Source organism: Oreochromis aureus, linkage group 20 (genome assembly GCF_013358895.1).
Source record: "Oreochromis aureus strain Israel breed Guangdong linkage group 20, ZZ_aureus, whole genome shotgun sequence".
NCBI lineage: Eukaryota > Metazoa > Chordata > Actinopteri > Cichliformes > Cichlidae > Oreochromis > Oreochromis aureus.
Window position 1 is genome coordinate 30,638,466 of NC_052961.1, and position 17,841 is coordinate 30,656,306.

The 17,841-nt window shown below is 39.6% G+C and overlaps 1 protein-coding gene across 1 annotated transcript in view; it reads right to left on the reverse strand.

Annotated features, from left to right (window-relative positions):
* Positions 1-17,841, reverse strand: part of LOC116311196 (copine family member IX) — a 107,960-nt gene that overhangs the window by 71,451 nt on the left and 18,668 nt on the right. Inside the window, exons 3-5 of the mRNA XM_039604345.1 lie at positions 9,460-9,506; positions 3,425-3,528; positions 11-50 (exon numbers count right to left, since the gene is read on the reverse strand). Of these exons, the coding sequence (XP_039460279.1) occupies positions 11-50; positions 3,425-3,528; positions 9,460-9,506 (191 nt within the window). The remainder of the gene's footprint in view (positions 1-10; positions 51-3,424; positions 3,529-9,459; positions 9,507-17,841) is intronic.

The following is a 17,841-nucleotide window of genomic DNA, read 5'->3' on the forward strand; positions in this document are numbered from 1 at the left end:
CTGTACTTACGTGTTTGGATATGTTACAGCTTCTGGAGTCCACATTGTACCTGTGAGAAACAAATAGATGACACAAGAGGAAGAATTTGTGACTTTATATTGGAGGAGATTTTGGACAAGTGCATAAATGGGCTTCCTTGTCATTAGTCTGGGAACAATGAGGGTGTTTATTCAGAAAGCAGCAGTTCTAACTTAGAGAAATTATGCTAACCCCGGAGTTGAAGCACACAGGTTTGAACAGACAGAGTAATAAGCTCTTAAACTGATTTTTCTTTTCACATGGGAACCAAGTGGTGTGCTAACAAAAAAAAGAGTCTGCTTACTTAATGTTAGAGTATAGTCCAAAAGTTGGATAAAAAAACACACGCAGGTCTTGAATATTTGTTTCAAATTAGTCCAAAACATTCCACAACTGCCCGGCTTATTACAGTTTTGAAAAGTGCAGTAGACTAACTCTGGTCAGAGGAGAGAAAACAAGATTTTTCTGTTGCTTGTTTTCTTCACAGCAGTGATCAGCCACATTACTGTGATGCCATGAGTTTGCAATTCAGCAGAAAAGTCTGATTATAGGACCAATTGCAGAGTTTTATCTTCTGGGTTATCTGGCAGGAAAGCATTTTCAAGCATGTAAATAATTCTTTGGGGTCTGAATGTGCCCTAAACAAACATTATTTATAGTTGCCAGCAGGGGGCGACTGTTTCTGCAAACATAGGCTTCTGTTTGCTTTGAAGTCAAAGGGAAACGTGCTCTTAAACACTGGCAACACTGACATATCCTCAGCTTCACAGCAGGACTTCACTAACCAGTTGATGTCATCTGCATCCATCTTTTATATACAGTCTATTTTATCATCTCCATTAAACCTAAATTCTACTTAATAAACCAAACTAAATAATAATAACAATAATATTTCTTTAAAATTCTCACAATTTTTTATTTTTTGAAAATTAATGAATGACAACATTAATGATATTTTAGCATCTTTCCTCTGAAATGTGTAGCATCACATTAACATGATTAACGTGATTGTATTTAACAGCAAACAATTTGTTTTTAAGTAAATAATAAGCAGTGTAAATTAATATATGATGGAAATGCAGTAATATACACTGCTTAAACGCATTATAGTAGTTTAACATATTTACATCCGCCTGGCAGATCAAATATTGGGTATCCTTTGCTGCAACTCAGTTGTCTGCCTCAAAGTTAAAAAAAACTTTACAGTGGGACAATGTGTCCACCCACTTTGTGTCTGCTAGCATCTCATGGTCTCCGGTTGCTATCTTAATGCTAGTCTCTTTCCATGTGGATGCCCCTTAAGTGTGAGTATACAGTGGCTTGCAAAAGTATTCGGCCCCCTTGAACTTTTCCACATTTTGTCACATTACAGCCACAAACATGAATCAATTTTATTGGAATTCCACGTGAAAGACCAATACAAAGTGGTGTACACGTGAAAAGTGGAACGAAAATCATACATGATTCCAAACATTTTTTACAAATAAATAACTGCAAAGTGGGGTGTGCGTAATTATTCAGCCCCCTGAGTCAATACTTTGTAGAACCACCTTTTGCTGCAATTACAGCTGCCAGTCTTTTAGGGTATGTCTCTACCAGCTTTGCACATCTAAAGACTGAAATCCTTGCCCATCCTTCTTTGAAAAACAGCTCCAGCTCAGTCAGATTAGATGGACAGCGTTTGTGAACAGCAGTTTTCAGATCTTGCCACAGATTCTCGATTGGATTTAGACACCAGACAGGTCAGGGATAAAGTTATTGAGAAATTTAAAGCAGGCTTAGGCTACAAAAAGATTTCCCAAGCCTTGAACATCCCACAGAGCACTGTTGAAGTGATCATTCAGAAATGGAAGGAGTATGGCACAACTGTAAACCTACCAAGACAAGGCCGTCCACCTAAACTCACAGGCCGAACAAGGAGAGCGCTGATCAGAAATGCAGCCAAGAGGCCCATGGTGACTCTGGACGAGCTGCAGAGATCTACAGCTCAGGTGGGGGAATCTGTCCATAGGACAACTATTAGTCTTGCACTGCACAAAGTTGGCCTTTATGGAAGAGTGGCAAGAAGAAAGCCATTGTTAACAGAAAACCATAAGAAGTCCCGTTTGCAGTTTGCCACAAGCCATGTGGGGGACACAGCAAACATGTGGAAGAAGGTGCTCTGGTCAGATGAGACCAAAATGGAACTTTTTGGCCAAAATGCAAAACGCTATGTGTGGCGGAAAACTAACACTGCACATCACTCTGAACACACCATCCCCACTGTCAAATATGGTGGTGGCAGCATCATGCTCTGGGGGTGCTTCTCTTCAGCAGGGACAGGGAAGCTGGTCAGAGTTGATGGGAAGATGGATGGAGCCAAATACAGGGCAATCTTGGAAGAAAACCTCTTGGAGTCTGCAAAAGACTTGAGACTGGGGCGGAGGTTCACCTTCCAGCAGGACAGCGACCCTAAACATAAAGCCAGGGCAACAATGGAATGGTTTAAAACAAAACATATCCATGTGTTAGAATGGCCCAGTCAAAGTCCAGATCTAAATCCAATCGAGAATCTGTGGCAAGATCTGAAAACTGCTGTTCACAAACGCTGTCCATCTAATCTGACTGAGCTGGAGCTGTTTTGCAAAGAAGAATGGGCAAGGATTTCAGTCTTTAGATGTGCAAAGCTGGTAGAGACATACCCTAAAAGACTGGCAGCTGTAATTGCAGCAAAAGGTGGTTCTACAAAGTATTGACTCAGGGGGCTGAATAATTACGCACACCCCACTTTGCAGTTATTTATTTGTAAAAAATGTTTGGAATCATGTATGATTTTCGTTCCACTTTTCACGTGTACACCACTTTGTATTGGTCTTTCACGTGGAATTCCAATAAAATTGATTCATGTTTGTGGCTGTAATGTGACAAAATGTGGGAAAGTTCAAGGGGGCCGAATACTTTTGCAAGCCACTGTATTTACATGTATATGATACTGAAAAGTGCTGGGAGAAGAGGAAGTAGCCTATTCCAGCTGTCACTGGGCCGCCAGTTCATCAGAGGCCTGACAACCATCCACACCTACAGCTAATTTAGAACCACCAGTTAAACTGACCCCCACACGTACAGGGAGAACATGTGATCTCACCACAGAAAGACTGGCCAGCAGATTCAAACCAATAACGTTCTTGCTGTGAGGTGACAGTGCTAACCACTTCACTATTCTGTGAACAGTCTAGTGTTTGACTTTGGTCTGTTACTTAATAAAGTCAATAAACTGAGGACCTACAGAGAAAAGAAATGACTGAAGTATAATCAAAGGCATTACTAGGTTAATTATCTCTGCATCCCCATTTCAGTTTTTCCATAGTGTGCTAATGTTTAAATTACTTTAGATTTATTAAGAGCAAGCAAAGTCAGGCTACTTACACATCAAACCTTAGATTCTGCTTCTCTTCAAAGAAGAAATCCAGGACAAACTTCCTGACGAAATCAGGATTCCGAGTGTTATCGATAACTTCTGTCCTGCCAAACTACAGAAAAAAAGAAGTGATAATTGGTGGTAACAGTAGCATCGATTTTTTATATATGCTATAAAACTTGCTTTAAGAAAAAATACACCAGAGATACAACCAAGTAAAATTCATGAGGTTCAGCAACAAGTCATTAACAAATTTATACACAGAACTGGAATTCATAGACATAAATTTTCCTTTGCAAAACTCAGTATGACACTGAGCTGCATTGTGTTTTGCTGAACCTTGTTTCCCTAGAGAAATCAGAGTGTTACTTTGGAGGAGGCTCTCCACCCTGCGAGCCCACAGAGACTCAGTCCCAGCCTCTCTCCTGGGCCAGACTGTCTCTCCATCATACTGACAATCACGCCAGTAATCCCCCGGTGGACTGCCGGCCGCAGGGCTGTGGCATGGCCTGACAGCACCGTGTAATGAGCTATTGATCTTGGCACTGCCTCACCTAAGCCACAATACCTCGACTCATGTCCTTAGTGCCCAGCGCACATAATCCGCGCTATCAACCGTGTCCCCAGCCTATCCATTACCAAGGGCTCGCAGGTTACTATATTAGACCTCAGAACTGACCCACGGTATCGACCCGCAGGGAAAAGCCCGTGATATTTTCTTGCGGTGTTACTATTTCCAGGGATGGAGGCCTTTGGTTTATCATCTGACTCTGACATGATTGGTTAATAGATGTTAGAGCATTGTGGGCAAAGGTTAGGAATGGCTTTGTCAGTGATTTTTTTTTCTTATTCTTGGGTAAGTAAGGAGTTTTAAAGGCAGTGTCAGCATAGTCTCTAGGACTGTAAAATGAGTTGGTTACAGATGTAATCCTATTACACATACATGCTTTTTATCAACATTCCACTCCTTTCATCTATTGTTTTTCACTAAAGTACTGCCAGGGAACATTTATTCACTGTCAGAAATACGCTGGGTCACAGAAAAACTGACTCAAGGCTAAAAAACTGTTAAATAACAACAACATTGGTGCACAGAAGAAAGACCTGCACTTCAATTTGTTTTCCGTGTATGTCGTTATGGGAGCGTTTTTTGCGTTTATTGGGTAAGCTAAATGGAGTTCATAGAGACTGTGATACAAAAGCTGCATAAGGGATCTTTGAACCATTTGTTGCAGAGAGTTTAAAGAGATTTGTTTCCTTGGAAATCTGCAGTTCTCAGGCTGGTAAGTAGACATCTCTGAAAGCATATTTGACAGGTATTAGAATAAGAATGCAGCACTACCACATATATTGTAATTGGTGTAATTCAATAGTATTTCCCTTAGCACTACATGGATGCATATTTGCCCTAGACTAAACTGATCTTGGATTTAGCACTCAGAACCCAAATTAACATGGATACAAGCAAGAATTCAAACAGCTCATAGAAAGAGGCGATAATTGCCATCTTCAATGTGATCTTAAAGCCTTTCAAATCCAAAAGTTCTTTCAAATTAAAGTGTTCTTTTTCTGTAGCATTGAATAGTCATGATTAAATAAGCCAAAATCAGATTTAAAGGTAGGAGTTCAACTAGCTATCAAGCTAATCTGCTTCACCAGGACTGTGTGGGTGTGTTTTGAACAAATTTAATGAGCAGAGGCTTGACATCTTAAGAAAACAACCCCATAATTGTCATCATATTTTGATTCAAAGGTTGCAAAATCCTGATTGCTGCAGGGAATGAACTCCCACCCACTTCAAGCAAGTGAGAGAATCTCTCATTAAAGACGAACACAGAAATGTTTCAAGTGAATCAACAGAAGTAACACCCCAAAATCCATAGTAGGATGGCAATCTTGCTGTGTCTGTGTCCTATAATGCAAACGACCAAGTGAATTTAGTCAAAGTGTACAGTAGCATTGCTGACAGCAGGCTACAGAGTGTGTCCATGTTTGTTTTTGTTTGTTTGGTTTAATTTAAATCAGAAACGCCAAATAAACAAAGTGAAACTTGAAAAGTGGTTGAAATTCATGGAGTTTAGTCATTTTAATGGGGACAGACCAACGGCTGCAGACAAACTAGATGATTACTTCATGAGAACCCATGTTTTCATTTTCAAGATGCCGACTCGTCTGCAAACACTTTTCAATTGATCACCACTGAAACAATTATATTTCAAACGATGAAACATTGAAGATGAATTAGGGTTTAGCAGTCATTTTCAGTGGCTGCCAAGTTTAGCTAATATACACTAAACAGTCAAGACATCTCCTGGCCCAGCACCGTCCATAAGGTTTTGGACAGTGGCAGTTCTTTGATAGTTTTTTTTTTTTGCCTCTGCACACCACCACAGTGGATTTTAAATCAAACAGTCAAGATGTGATTAAAATGCAAATGTTCAGCATTAATTAAAGGGGTTTTAAAAAACCCTGTTAACTGCAGTCATTTTTAGAAGGTCACTTCTTAAATTTGTGCTGTATTAAAAAAAACTTAAAAAAGATAAAAAGGCCTGAAGAAAGATCTGAAAAAGATGAGTGTTGATGGAAGATAAACATGTTTGTATCTGGTATCTGTACACTGGAATTCTTAATATGAGGTCCGAAGACATCGGTAGGAGTGAAGGAGGCCATCATTAGGCTGAGAAAAGTGTCCTGATGCATGCTCAATCATCCAGGTAAGTAAATCCCAAAAGGTTGATTCTGTTCATCTGGACGTAGCGTTTTGTGGGAGAAACGTTTCGTCACTCATCCAAGTGACTTCTTCAGTCTCAGCTGACTGCAGGTTTCCCCAAACTTATAAACAGTACATTTGCACAACAGCTGAAACTAGCACCACTGGAGGAACAATGGGCTGGGAGGTCAGTTCCTTGGTCATTATGCAAATTATCTTGACCATTGATCAACAACCACTGATCAAAGAACACTGATCAATGGCCATGAGTACCATTCACAGAGAGTTGGGGAATGGCTGCAATCACAGCATTGTAAAATGGTGAAAGATGTACCCTTAGGCCCGCTCCTCGATTCAGAGATGGTCTTTCCCTTTTCACGTAAATTGCCTCCTTGACTCTGCGCTCAAACCAGCGTTCCTCCCTGTCCAGGATGTGTACTTCCTCTTCCCAGAGTGTCCACTGGTCTGTAGGTGTGAATAGACTGCAGAGTCCTGGCCTGATGAGGTTGCTCTTCTGTGTTATGCCATCCGCTTCGCCAGAGGTTGTTTGGTTTCCCCGATGTATAAATCCTGGCAATCCTCCTGGCATTTAACAGCGTACACTATGTTACTCTGTTTGTGTCGGGGGACCCGACCCTTGGGGTGGACCAATTTTTGGCGTGCCGTGTTTTATGGTTTAAAAGCCACAGAGATGCGGTGTTTAGAGAAAATGCGTTTCAACCGTTCCGATATTACTGACACATACAGGATCACTACACGTTTTCACTTAGGCAGCAGCTGTCGTTCTCTCCTGGATCGGCTGGAGCTGTCTTTAGGTGCCTTCCCAGCTTTGACAAATGTCCAGCTGGGGTAACCAAATTTACTGCAAATGTACTGTTTATAAGGTTGGGGAAGCCTGCAGTCAGCTGAGACTGAAGAAGTCACTTGGATGAGTGACGAAACGTTTCTCCCACTGAAAGCTCTACGTCCAGATGAACAGAATCAACCTTATAGGAGGCTGAGAAAACAGAATCTATGATAGTAAAAAACATAGAATACTGAAGTGCATGATGCCAGAATTATTTCCATGGTGAGAAAAATTAATTCACAACATCTAGACATACCCATAAATGTCCATGACATATCCATAAAACTTTTGAGGAGGTAGGCGTATCACTGTCAAAGTCTACCATCGGGTGACAACATCATCAGTGGACTTATAGGTTTACAAGAAGGTGCAAACCACTGATTACACTCAAGCACAAGAAGACAAAATTAAAGCTCGGCAGGAAACGTCTAAAAGAGTCAGTTCTGCACAGTTCTAATAAAAGTTCTTTGGACACATGAAACCCAGATTAACCCACAAGATTTATGGGAAGAGAGTAAAACAGGGCCTTTTGTTTACTGATGATGTGGCTGCTGATAAAAGTAGCAAGAAGAATTCTAAGAAAAAAAGTGTCATGTCCAGAAACATATCGACCTAACTCTATTGGACCAACAGGATAAAGGTTTGTTATGCTCTTAAAATGTAGGCACTACAGTGACTGTTTGTGGGGAAAATGGATCACTGTGTGATGACTACAGTTGCAGAAACACAATCTGGGACTTGTTTAACTCCTAGGATTGTTTTCTGGTGATTTTCCTTGGTTTAATTCTATAAAGACTTTTATTAGAGACAGAAAAAAAGTCTGTTAACTGTCTGCTTTCTGTCTGTTAACAAGACAATAAGATTCCTTTGTTGTGGGGAGGATGATAAATAAAAGTACCAGCTTAATAACCTACTATAGCTTCCTAGAGTTTAGTCTGTTCAGTGAATGCAATTATAACACCGATTTGATGAAATACAGTTTGTATCACCACAAAATTCCATAGTCGGTGTAGCTCTACCTTCATTTCTGGCTCAAGGGCATGTAATCACACAGACAGAGCTGAGACAGAGTAGTCTGCAGTCATCTATGGGGTACCACTGCTGATTTGTTGACCTTTAAGTGGAGGATCATAGCTGTTCACTGAGGAAAACTGATCCGCTTGTAATCATAAAACAAATGAATAAACAGTCTGATGCAACTGGAACTGAAAAACTCCAGCAATCAAGCTTCAGCATCATCTTGTATGACATAGAATGAAATTATTGCATTAGCAGGGCTCATTTTGTGTACAGGCTATGCAATATTAGCCGTATATACCACCGATAGCTTTGTTTCGCGTAACAAATATGGCCTATAAGTAAGACGATACAGTATCACGATGATACTTCATTAGCTTAGTTTTTCCCATCACATGGTTACTGCGTGCATTTGAAATATTATAAAAATTTATTGCACCTTATTTTGATGCACAAGCTCTCTATACTGTGCACACATAATTAACAAAACATTCACAAAATACAAAAAACCCATCATGCTCACAGGACATTTGCATGTAAATGTTACTGAATGTTAATGAATAATTTCTGTATAAATTGCACTTACAAATGACATATAGACTATTTACATAATGCATAATGATGTCAAAAGCACACAAAGGATTTCCAGGTTTCCATCCATGTGCAATTATCTCCTCGAGGTGTCAATATGTAAGGCTGGCAGAGAGATATTTACTCTGTTGATTGTGCTGCAATTCATGCAGTGCTTTTTGATTAAGCCCCGCCACATGGAAAGCAAAGGTGTGAGGTGCGTTAAAATGAGGGGATCAATGGTAGCCAAATAGTGTGACTAAAGTATACAGAGTGACTAGAGGCAACATGTAGGCAAACTAGATGAGGGAATGTAGGGCCGAGATGTGAGACATGAACTAGATAGATAAAAATGTATTCAAACTGTTAATGAGCAATGGAATGTCACGTGACCTTGCTTTTAAAACAGTGACAGTGGATGAGACAGCAAGATATCAAGGGGAGCAGATGGTTCATTTTTGATGAGGTGGAAAAAGAACTGACCTTCTTTTTCTCACTGCCCTGAGTCATGACAAGAATCCATTTCATTCAACATCATAAAATTATGAGTCTTTTAATTTATTTATTCCATCACCTCCACCATGAATTCACCAGTTTGGGTCTGATATGTGGGGTTTATTTTTTTCCCCCCGGTGTTCAAGATGTGGTTTCACTTTCTGGGCAAGTGAAGAGGCTGACACTTCCAATTTTCTACAAAATGTTCTCAGGGGTTTTTGTGAGTTGCCTCTGGACTTCATCTTAATAACCCCCATTTTAAGTTCTGATTGAAAATCACTAACACTGAAGAAAACTCATTTATATCATTCCCTATAAAAAAATAAATATAAAAAAAATCTGGCAGATATGTAGACAAAAATATTGGATATTGTTTTTGGGAACAGAAAGGTTGCTTAACTTACCTCCCTCCATTCTTTGGTTCCCACAGCCTGCAGATACAACACAACCACTGGAAGGAAACGTGGAGGAGTAGAGGCCAAAAAGGAAGCATGAAGAAAAGAAAAAACACGCTTTTTAATCTCAGTCACTAGTGTAATGGTTTCTACATGTTGCCACCTACATATCAACACACTCACATCCACATATATTGCAGTTAGATCTGATGTAGCCGCAAGCAGAGTAAACAATTTCTTCTTAAACACAATGAAAGACCATTTAAAAAATGTGGAATTTTCAATATCCAGTGGTGATATTTACACTCTATTAATAAAACAGCTGTCCATTAGAACAATAACAACATATTTTCATTGTACATTTCTCTCATTTTCACACTTTTCAGCCTGATCTCGCTGCGTAACTGTGAGGGAGTAATCATTCTCTACATTTTCTGCCTCGCAGATATGCTGTCACCACCTTCAGCCAGGCCTCTCTCTGGCTATTAATATGCATGAATATTACCAAAAAAAAAAAATGCAGAACTGCTACAAGGCATGGGTCTAAAGACCAAATTGGTAGGGTGCCATTGCAAACTCCCCTCTCACAGAAAATAACAGAATCAGTTGTGAGCAAACACATACAAATTTAATGATATCTCATCAGCCTCACCTGTACTTAGTGTTCAGTGTTTGATTGCATGTTAGCATATTCTTGTTCAAACAGGCTTGGCTAAAATACTGTAATAAAAATACTATTCTTCCATGTAAACAAAAAAGGTTTCCACGGAAACCCTTCTGTGTTTATAAAATCTTTCTGATCAGATGTCTTTACTGACATGACTGAAAATTTACCTGTTGCTATAACCCTGCAAGTGCAATCCAAGATACATGTTTATATCCCATCTCTATTTTGACTTTTATTATATGCATGTACCTGCAGTGGTTATGTAGTGAGCAGTGAGCGCTTCCAAAGCTCACACCTGATAATGAACAGAAACTATAAATATCAGATGAACAACCGCAATCCTGAAGTTCTATGAGTTGAAAAAAAAAAAGAAGAAGAAGTAAACAGAAGTGTATGGGGAAATGACCCTACAGCTATTTCCTGATTCATATTTCACATAGTGTTCATATTGTCCCCATGATGTTCATTGTGATCCATTTAAAAAGAATGAGAGCCTGTCCCCTGTTTTCCTTCAAGCCAGATCTTTGCTTTATGAAAAATGTAAAGCACCAGCGAGCACAGATTTGGGCTTTAAAATGTTTAAAATGTTTTATATATGCAGTCTGTGACAGTGCACCTGAAGCACCACAGCTGGCCTGGCTCTGTTAATGCATTGCTCCTGCCATGCAGTGCTCTGAGCTAAATTATGAAAGCCTCGCAATTACAGTACTAACATGCTGACATTTAGCAGGTATGAAGGTGTAACTGTTACCACGGTCTACTCAGTCTAGCTTCCTAGTATTTCTTTGGATAATAATAATAATAATAATAACCATGATGTCATTAGTTTTGTCATTGCGTTTGTTCATAAAACAGTTTATAGAAAAACAGTCATTCTGAGCAGAGGACAGTGCAATGACCAAACTGATTAGCAGCGTATTTGTCTTGACATGTCTACAAACGCAAATGACCAAACCAACAAAGGTTTAACTTCAGTTTAATACTTGACTTAGTTCTTCCTCAATATTTCTGATAAAGATTTGAACAAAAATTCATCATATTTATTACATTTTGATTATAATTCACCAATAAGTTGTTGAGTTATTTCACTCAAAACAGCTTGCTGATCTCATAGAGGAAGTGTCAAGGCAACCAAGTCACCAAGCATATACGAATGTATAAGTGGATCATGTATCTGCTGTTTTGATTGGACAAAGTATAAAAATATCAGCCTCCCAGTGATGCTAGAGGACAACTCAGGAAATAACCAAAGTTTTTTTTGATCCATTCTATGTGGACCCAGAATTTCACAGCATTCAGTAATTGCTGGGATCGTTCATTTGGATCTCAGAAATGGCAGACTAAATTTTCCATCCAAAAGCCTTAGAGACCGCCTCTTTAAACCTAGCATGGCTAAAGCGTTTTAGCCTAGAAAGGCTAGGGCAGAAAGGGTTTATTTTAAAAGACTTAATATGACTTAAACACTTTTTGTTGCAAGCAATCCCACTATAATCTGGCTTATTTTTACAGTAACTCATTAAGTCTCAAAAAAATTCTGGATTTGTCAAATTGTTTCCCTTACAAATTACTATTCTAGAACTCTTTAAATAAAATGGGCCCAAGTAAGTTCTCCAACTGGTTAGAATTCATACTTTAATGTTTACCGTGTCCTGCTGTGCTTTGTTTAACATTATATCTGTCTTCTGAGGGCAAAAGTTACTTTACAACAGCATAAGTATGCAATAACACAGAGGCAGACCAATTATAACCCACAGATTTATTATGTTTATCATGTTAAGCTCAAACACAAACATGTTCATACCTAAGCTAACAACTAACACTCACAAAAGGCCCTTATAGGGTGTATTAATAATTGGCCAAGTGTTGCTGTTTGTGTCTAGACAGGCACCATCAGCCACTTTGTGCCTCTGTGAAGTTTAGACATTAGCTCTAATGAACTTCAGACTGTCTGGACCGACAGACGATTAAAACCACATTTTCCCTCCTAATGAGCAATTAAGAGAGGCGAGATAAGACAGAAAGAAGAGCAGACAGCAAGCGGTTTGGGCAGAGGGTTTGAAATAAAACAATCTTTTCTTTGTCTGACTATTAGCCATAAGGGCAGGAATATTGCTGCTTAAATGAGGTTTATAAATCTGATTAATCCAAGTTAATCAGTCAGTGAATTAGCCCTCAGTTGAATAACAGAAAATAAAACATTGAAGACAAATGAACACCAGGGGTTCAGTCTGTTTGTCTCAAAGTCATACCCCTTAACTGCAGTAATGATGTTTGAGAGAGAGTACGGTGCTTTGACTGAGATCAGAGTCAGGGGACCTTAATGTTCCCCGAAGGTTGCAGAGTTAGAGCAGCCCAGACTCTAACTAATCCCCGGTAAAGCCATTTGAGTGTCGTCCGTCTCGGAAGAACCTGACTGATTGCCTGCTTTATGGAAAGTGACTGACAAAGGAAGGAGCCCATCTGGTCAACCGCACAGCGGCCAAATCACAAGGCAATTCCATATCCCTCCTCCCATGACTCCTGACAACAGTCTGGCTGCAGGATGGGCACACAGGGGACACTAAACATGAATGATTCAGAATTGAGCGCAAATCATATCAAGTTCTAATCTGAATGCACATTTTAGCAGTGTACAGGTCATACAGAAATAGAACATCTCCAGCAAACAGGAATCTGCATATGTAGATGTTAACACATTCATACCAGAATCTTTTGTCCAAACACACAAATGATTATTATACCATTACTATTCTTCTAAAGCAAATGAATCCAGGATTTCGGTTCACTTGGCCACCTGATGTTTTGAAACCTGGTTTCCAAAGAACAATGTTGCTTTGCTTTTATCTTGGCTCCCTGTGTCTGTCAGAGAGACAAAGAGCCAATCAGATAAAAGAGAAAAGAGCATTTTACTTTACTACCAGCAAGTAGCTTTTTTTCAGGTAAATATCAAATAGCAAAGCTCAGCCACATGAGCCAGATCATACAGATCCACATCCACATAAACACAGTTTACTAGCTAGCACTGACAAAAACATTTCCAGATACTGCTGCACTGCAGGCCTTCTCGGCCAGCAGGGTTGTAAAAGTTTGTAGATACAGTTACAGTATCCAGTTACATAGAAATATATAGGAGAAAAGCTGCTGACTGCCTTTCCTCATCGACTCAGTCAATTTTGAACCATACTGAATATAACATGATGTAAATTTTTTAAAATAAAGTTTCAGTTTGTGTCAAAAAGGAGGATAAAGAAGAATGCTATCATATGATTGGGGATTTTTTAGCCTATTAGCGTGTAGTAGTATCTGATATTTATCCTGAAAATTTCACTCCATATTCTAGACCCGGGTTTGATTTCCATTTCTTTAATGATGTAGGTACCATAGAAACCATGTGGTACCAGCTAAACAAGACAATACAACAACATCTTAAACACTGAACGCCAGTGCAGGTTCACCAGCATGTGGATTTAGGGATATATTTGCAATGTGAGTCGGACGATCAGAGAAAACTTAGACCACTAAAAGACAGGACGTCACAGAGAACTTTGAAAGAAACACCTCATATTTACCTAAACAAACAGGCATCTATTTCACACAAAACAAGGTGACTGAATTTTAGCCATTAAAGTCATATTAACAGTATATTGCCAGAATTTTCATCATGATTCAACTGGTATTGTGAGCCTTAACATGTTTAATATCCCAAGAACTTTGTGCACCTGCAAAGGATGCAGTGCACACTATGACTGCTTTAATATTTAGAGCTTGGCACTCACACTGCACACCCTACATGTCATTTTCTTGGGTTCTTCCTCCATGAATATTTTCTGCAGCACATCAAAGGTGTATTTGAGCTCACTTGGAGAGCTCAGGTTTCGAGCTAGGGCAAATTCATGAGGTGGCTCCTCGTTCCCCTCTGATAACAATTCCCAGTCTGTATTTCAATTTCAGTTTCTTCTTATCTAAACTGTCACTAAATATGGAAACAGGATACTTGTGCAACAGTCCTACAGGACTACACATCGTTAATGATGAGTACTTTCTTTGAGGGAAATCGTGTTTCGGCCATTTTTTTTTTAATTTAATGAACAGTTCTAAATAAAACAGCAGAAATCAGCAGAAGCAGGAACAGTAGTTGTATTATTAACAACTGCAACAAATATTATGTTTAGCAAAGGGAATGAGGGGAAGTGGCTTGAACTACCTACACTATGTGTCCTGCACCCCCCAGCACTGCATTTCATCACATCTAAACTGCTGTGCATTTTATTTGTCTACAGATTTCTCAAAGATATACACATCCAATAACTTCCAGGACACGCTTGTACAAAATATGACAAATCTGCCCTTCAAACCAACATGTCTGTCCCACAAGTATGTTGAGAGTAGCTGAAAATGCCAGAGCATACTCTCAGTTGAGCAACAGTTACATCAACAGTCACCTGTGTGAAGGTTTTATTTGTCTGCTGGGGATTTCTTGCTGCCTGCCTCCAGGATTTGCGCTGAAGGAGAATTTCATAAGAGTGAAGGCAGACACAAATAAGATTCCACAGACTTAGTTACAGGCTGAGGACACAAGCTGCTCACTGTGAGGTGAAAGAGAAAGGTGGTCAGGTAGATGGAATGTAGGGCTGTGGGGGGATGGCGCTAGAAAGGGGTGACTGATAGAAATCTAGCTAAAAGGTGAGGACAGAGAGGGAACGGGGAGTACGAATATTAGACAGGCTGGGTGGGAGTAGGAAAACAGAGGAGGAGATAAAGACAGAGAGATGAGATGGATAGATGATTGTTTGGCAAATAGAAGTGGAGTGCAAATCTGATTCCAGCACAGTGAGGCGGTGGAAGATTTCAGCTAGGAAAAGGAGTAGGTTTAAGACCTCGGCTGTCAAAAATCCTTCACAGATACACAAACTGTCATATAAGACTGCCATATGAGTTAGCTAGGTTAGTAGCACTTCCTCACAAATCTGCTGATCTGCTAATGTTTGGAGACTAAATTGCCGAACCTCATTGATGCTTTCATTCATCAATACCAACCACTGAGGACAATATGCAAAGTCATTATTAGAAGGATGGGCGGATGCCGGTGGCACAAGCTGCCAGTTTATCAAGTCTATCATCATGATTCCAGTCCAGTTGGGAGTGTTGTTTTTTAAATTTTCTATTACAGGTACCTTCAAAGGTGTTGTATTTTCATTTGAGGCAGCCTTACAAACTTCATGTTAAGGTAACCACATTCTAGCTACATTTCCGGACTTATTGTGCTGATGTTCAGCTCCTTACCTTTGTTCTTGGACTCTAATAGAGTAGCTTTGTATGATTCACAAATTAATAATCCCTATAAACAACTTTTACTGGGCCTTAAAATGAGTCATTTTACTTCCCTCCCATGTAGTTTTACAGCAGCTTTTTTCTGATTGGCTGTAGCTTCAAAACCTTTCTTACATTTCCCAGGAGAACATTGACCAAAATATCACGCTTCCTTCCCCGCCTTGCATTCTTCCCATACAGCATCCCAGTGCCAGGTGTTCTCCAGGTAAGCCACACACAAGTACCCGGTCATCTACGTGATGTAAAAGAAAATGTGATTCATCAGAACTGGCCAATAAACTACGATCCACTAAATCCACCTACAGTAGTCGCCCATTTGATCGGACCACACAGGCCAGCCTTCGCTCTCTATATGCATCAGTGAGCCTTGGCTGCCTTGACTGATGTATTTACAACAGAAAAAAAAATACAGTTAAAATTATTATTTGGAGTCTAAGCCCTGAGGTTTTCATTTACACAGGAAATTACTTATACATACACTGACCTAATTATTTCCAACTTTGGCCATGTAAGAGGGAGAAGCATAACAGGTCCCCTTGGTGCACACGTGAGGTTTAGATGCTCAGTGAATGGCTACATACAGCATCTGACTATTGGCATCAGGCATCAAGGTCATTTATTTAGCATTCAGTTATCACTCAGTGTATAATAAATATGAAGGACATATTCATAGTGTACTGCTGAACACATTCAAATAACATGCAAAAGATCTCCAGTTCAAAACACAAAACCCTGCGAGGGTCGCATGTGAAATAGTATCAAATCAAATATATGGATCCATGTGCTATAGTGACCTGGAAGACGAAGAATTTAACTAAATGTCCAGACTCACTAGGAAAGCTAAAGCTAAACCATGTAATAATAGCATGCCTAATGCTCTGTTTACACTCCCTGATTTTTTTTTTTCAGTCCTCTTTTCAGGTAGGTCGTGGTTAATGGATGTTGTGGGTGTGGAATGGACGACCCTCGATGTCTGAATCAACGGGGGCTGCTCACTCTTTCCTCAGAACTCATTAGGAAACCTTGGGGGTAATTAGAGACCAGTGACCTTTAGTTTCAAGGTATGACTCAGGCCTTGCATTTACTCACCCCACTGAGCCTTTATTGAAATATAATTGACCAAGTGAAGGAAAGAAAACTTCCCATGTTAATGTGTAAACAATGGATGACAAAAAATATTCTGAGTAAAATTCTGTCATCCTTTATTTTGCAAGAGGCATTCGGCCTCACGTGTCCCTGCTGTTTGCACACAAGTATATATATATATATATAAAACTCATCCATATACAATGAATATAATGGCGAGATCTTTAGGAGAGGAGGACAAGCTCTCCAAACTATAACCACACCTGCTGTGTTACAACAAAACATTAACTCCTACCTGCTGATGAGTCACAATCCTCGAGCAGCTACAGCAAAATGAATGCAAAAGAAATACCATATAATGTGATGAATTTGATAAACATGACTCACCAACTTGCAAAGAGAGACTACAAAGAGTAATCATAATTGATACAATAATTGATTTTACTTTTATATACTCCTGGTCCGATGGTGAGCTGGGGGATTGCCTCTCCTACAGATTTTAATGGAGCGAAACACCCATGCATGTGGATGGAAACTGTCAGTACTCCACCAGCAAATGATGTTACATAAGAGAAGTGGGATGTTTTCATATGGGAGCCTGAGAGCAGTTTAGATGGTGGTGGATAGAAATAAAAGAGTCAGATAATTCCTGAGCTAGTAGCTTCGGGAGCTGCTGGATGACAGCATGAAGCAGCTGTACGAGATTGCTTCTACTTTTAAAGTGTCTTCTCTTAAACTTTCAAAGTTGTAGCAATCCGATGTCATCAGTAATTTTCTGTGTAATAGAGCTCCACAACCAGTGAAATATCACATCTGGATAGGAATTAAAGTTGTAAATTATGCTCTTTGAAGTTTAAAAAGGTCACTTCAGTGCTGTGCCCAAAAGCGCAAAGAGGTACAGTCAAAGTTATTGGGAATGAGAAGAAAAATATCTCATGAATTTCATTATTTTGTATCCGGGACCATAGCAATCTATCAGACAGATATATTTGTCTATTTCACTAAAAGACCGAAATTTCTTCTATTTCTCCCAGCCCCTAATCTCTTCAGGGAGCCGCACTTGGAGAGAAATTTTACTCTGAAATGCACAAGACCTCTTTGCATCTGTCCAAGGGCAAAGTCTGTGTGGTCGGGGTCACGCATGCCTGGAATTCATTAAAATCTGGTAGAGACAAGGCTGAAAACATGCATATCATGCTGCCTAACAGCATTGCAGAGCATGTAATATTAATAATGAAAGGAGTTATGTTTCAAAATTAAACATCCATCATCATTTTAAAAAAGTGACACCTCCTTTAAAACGCTGG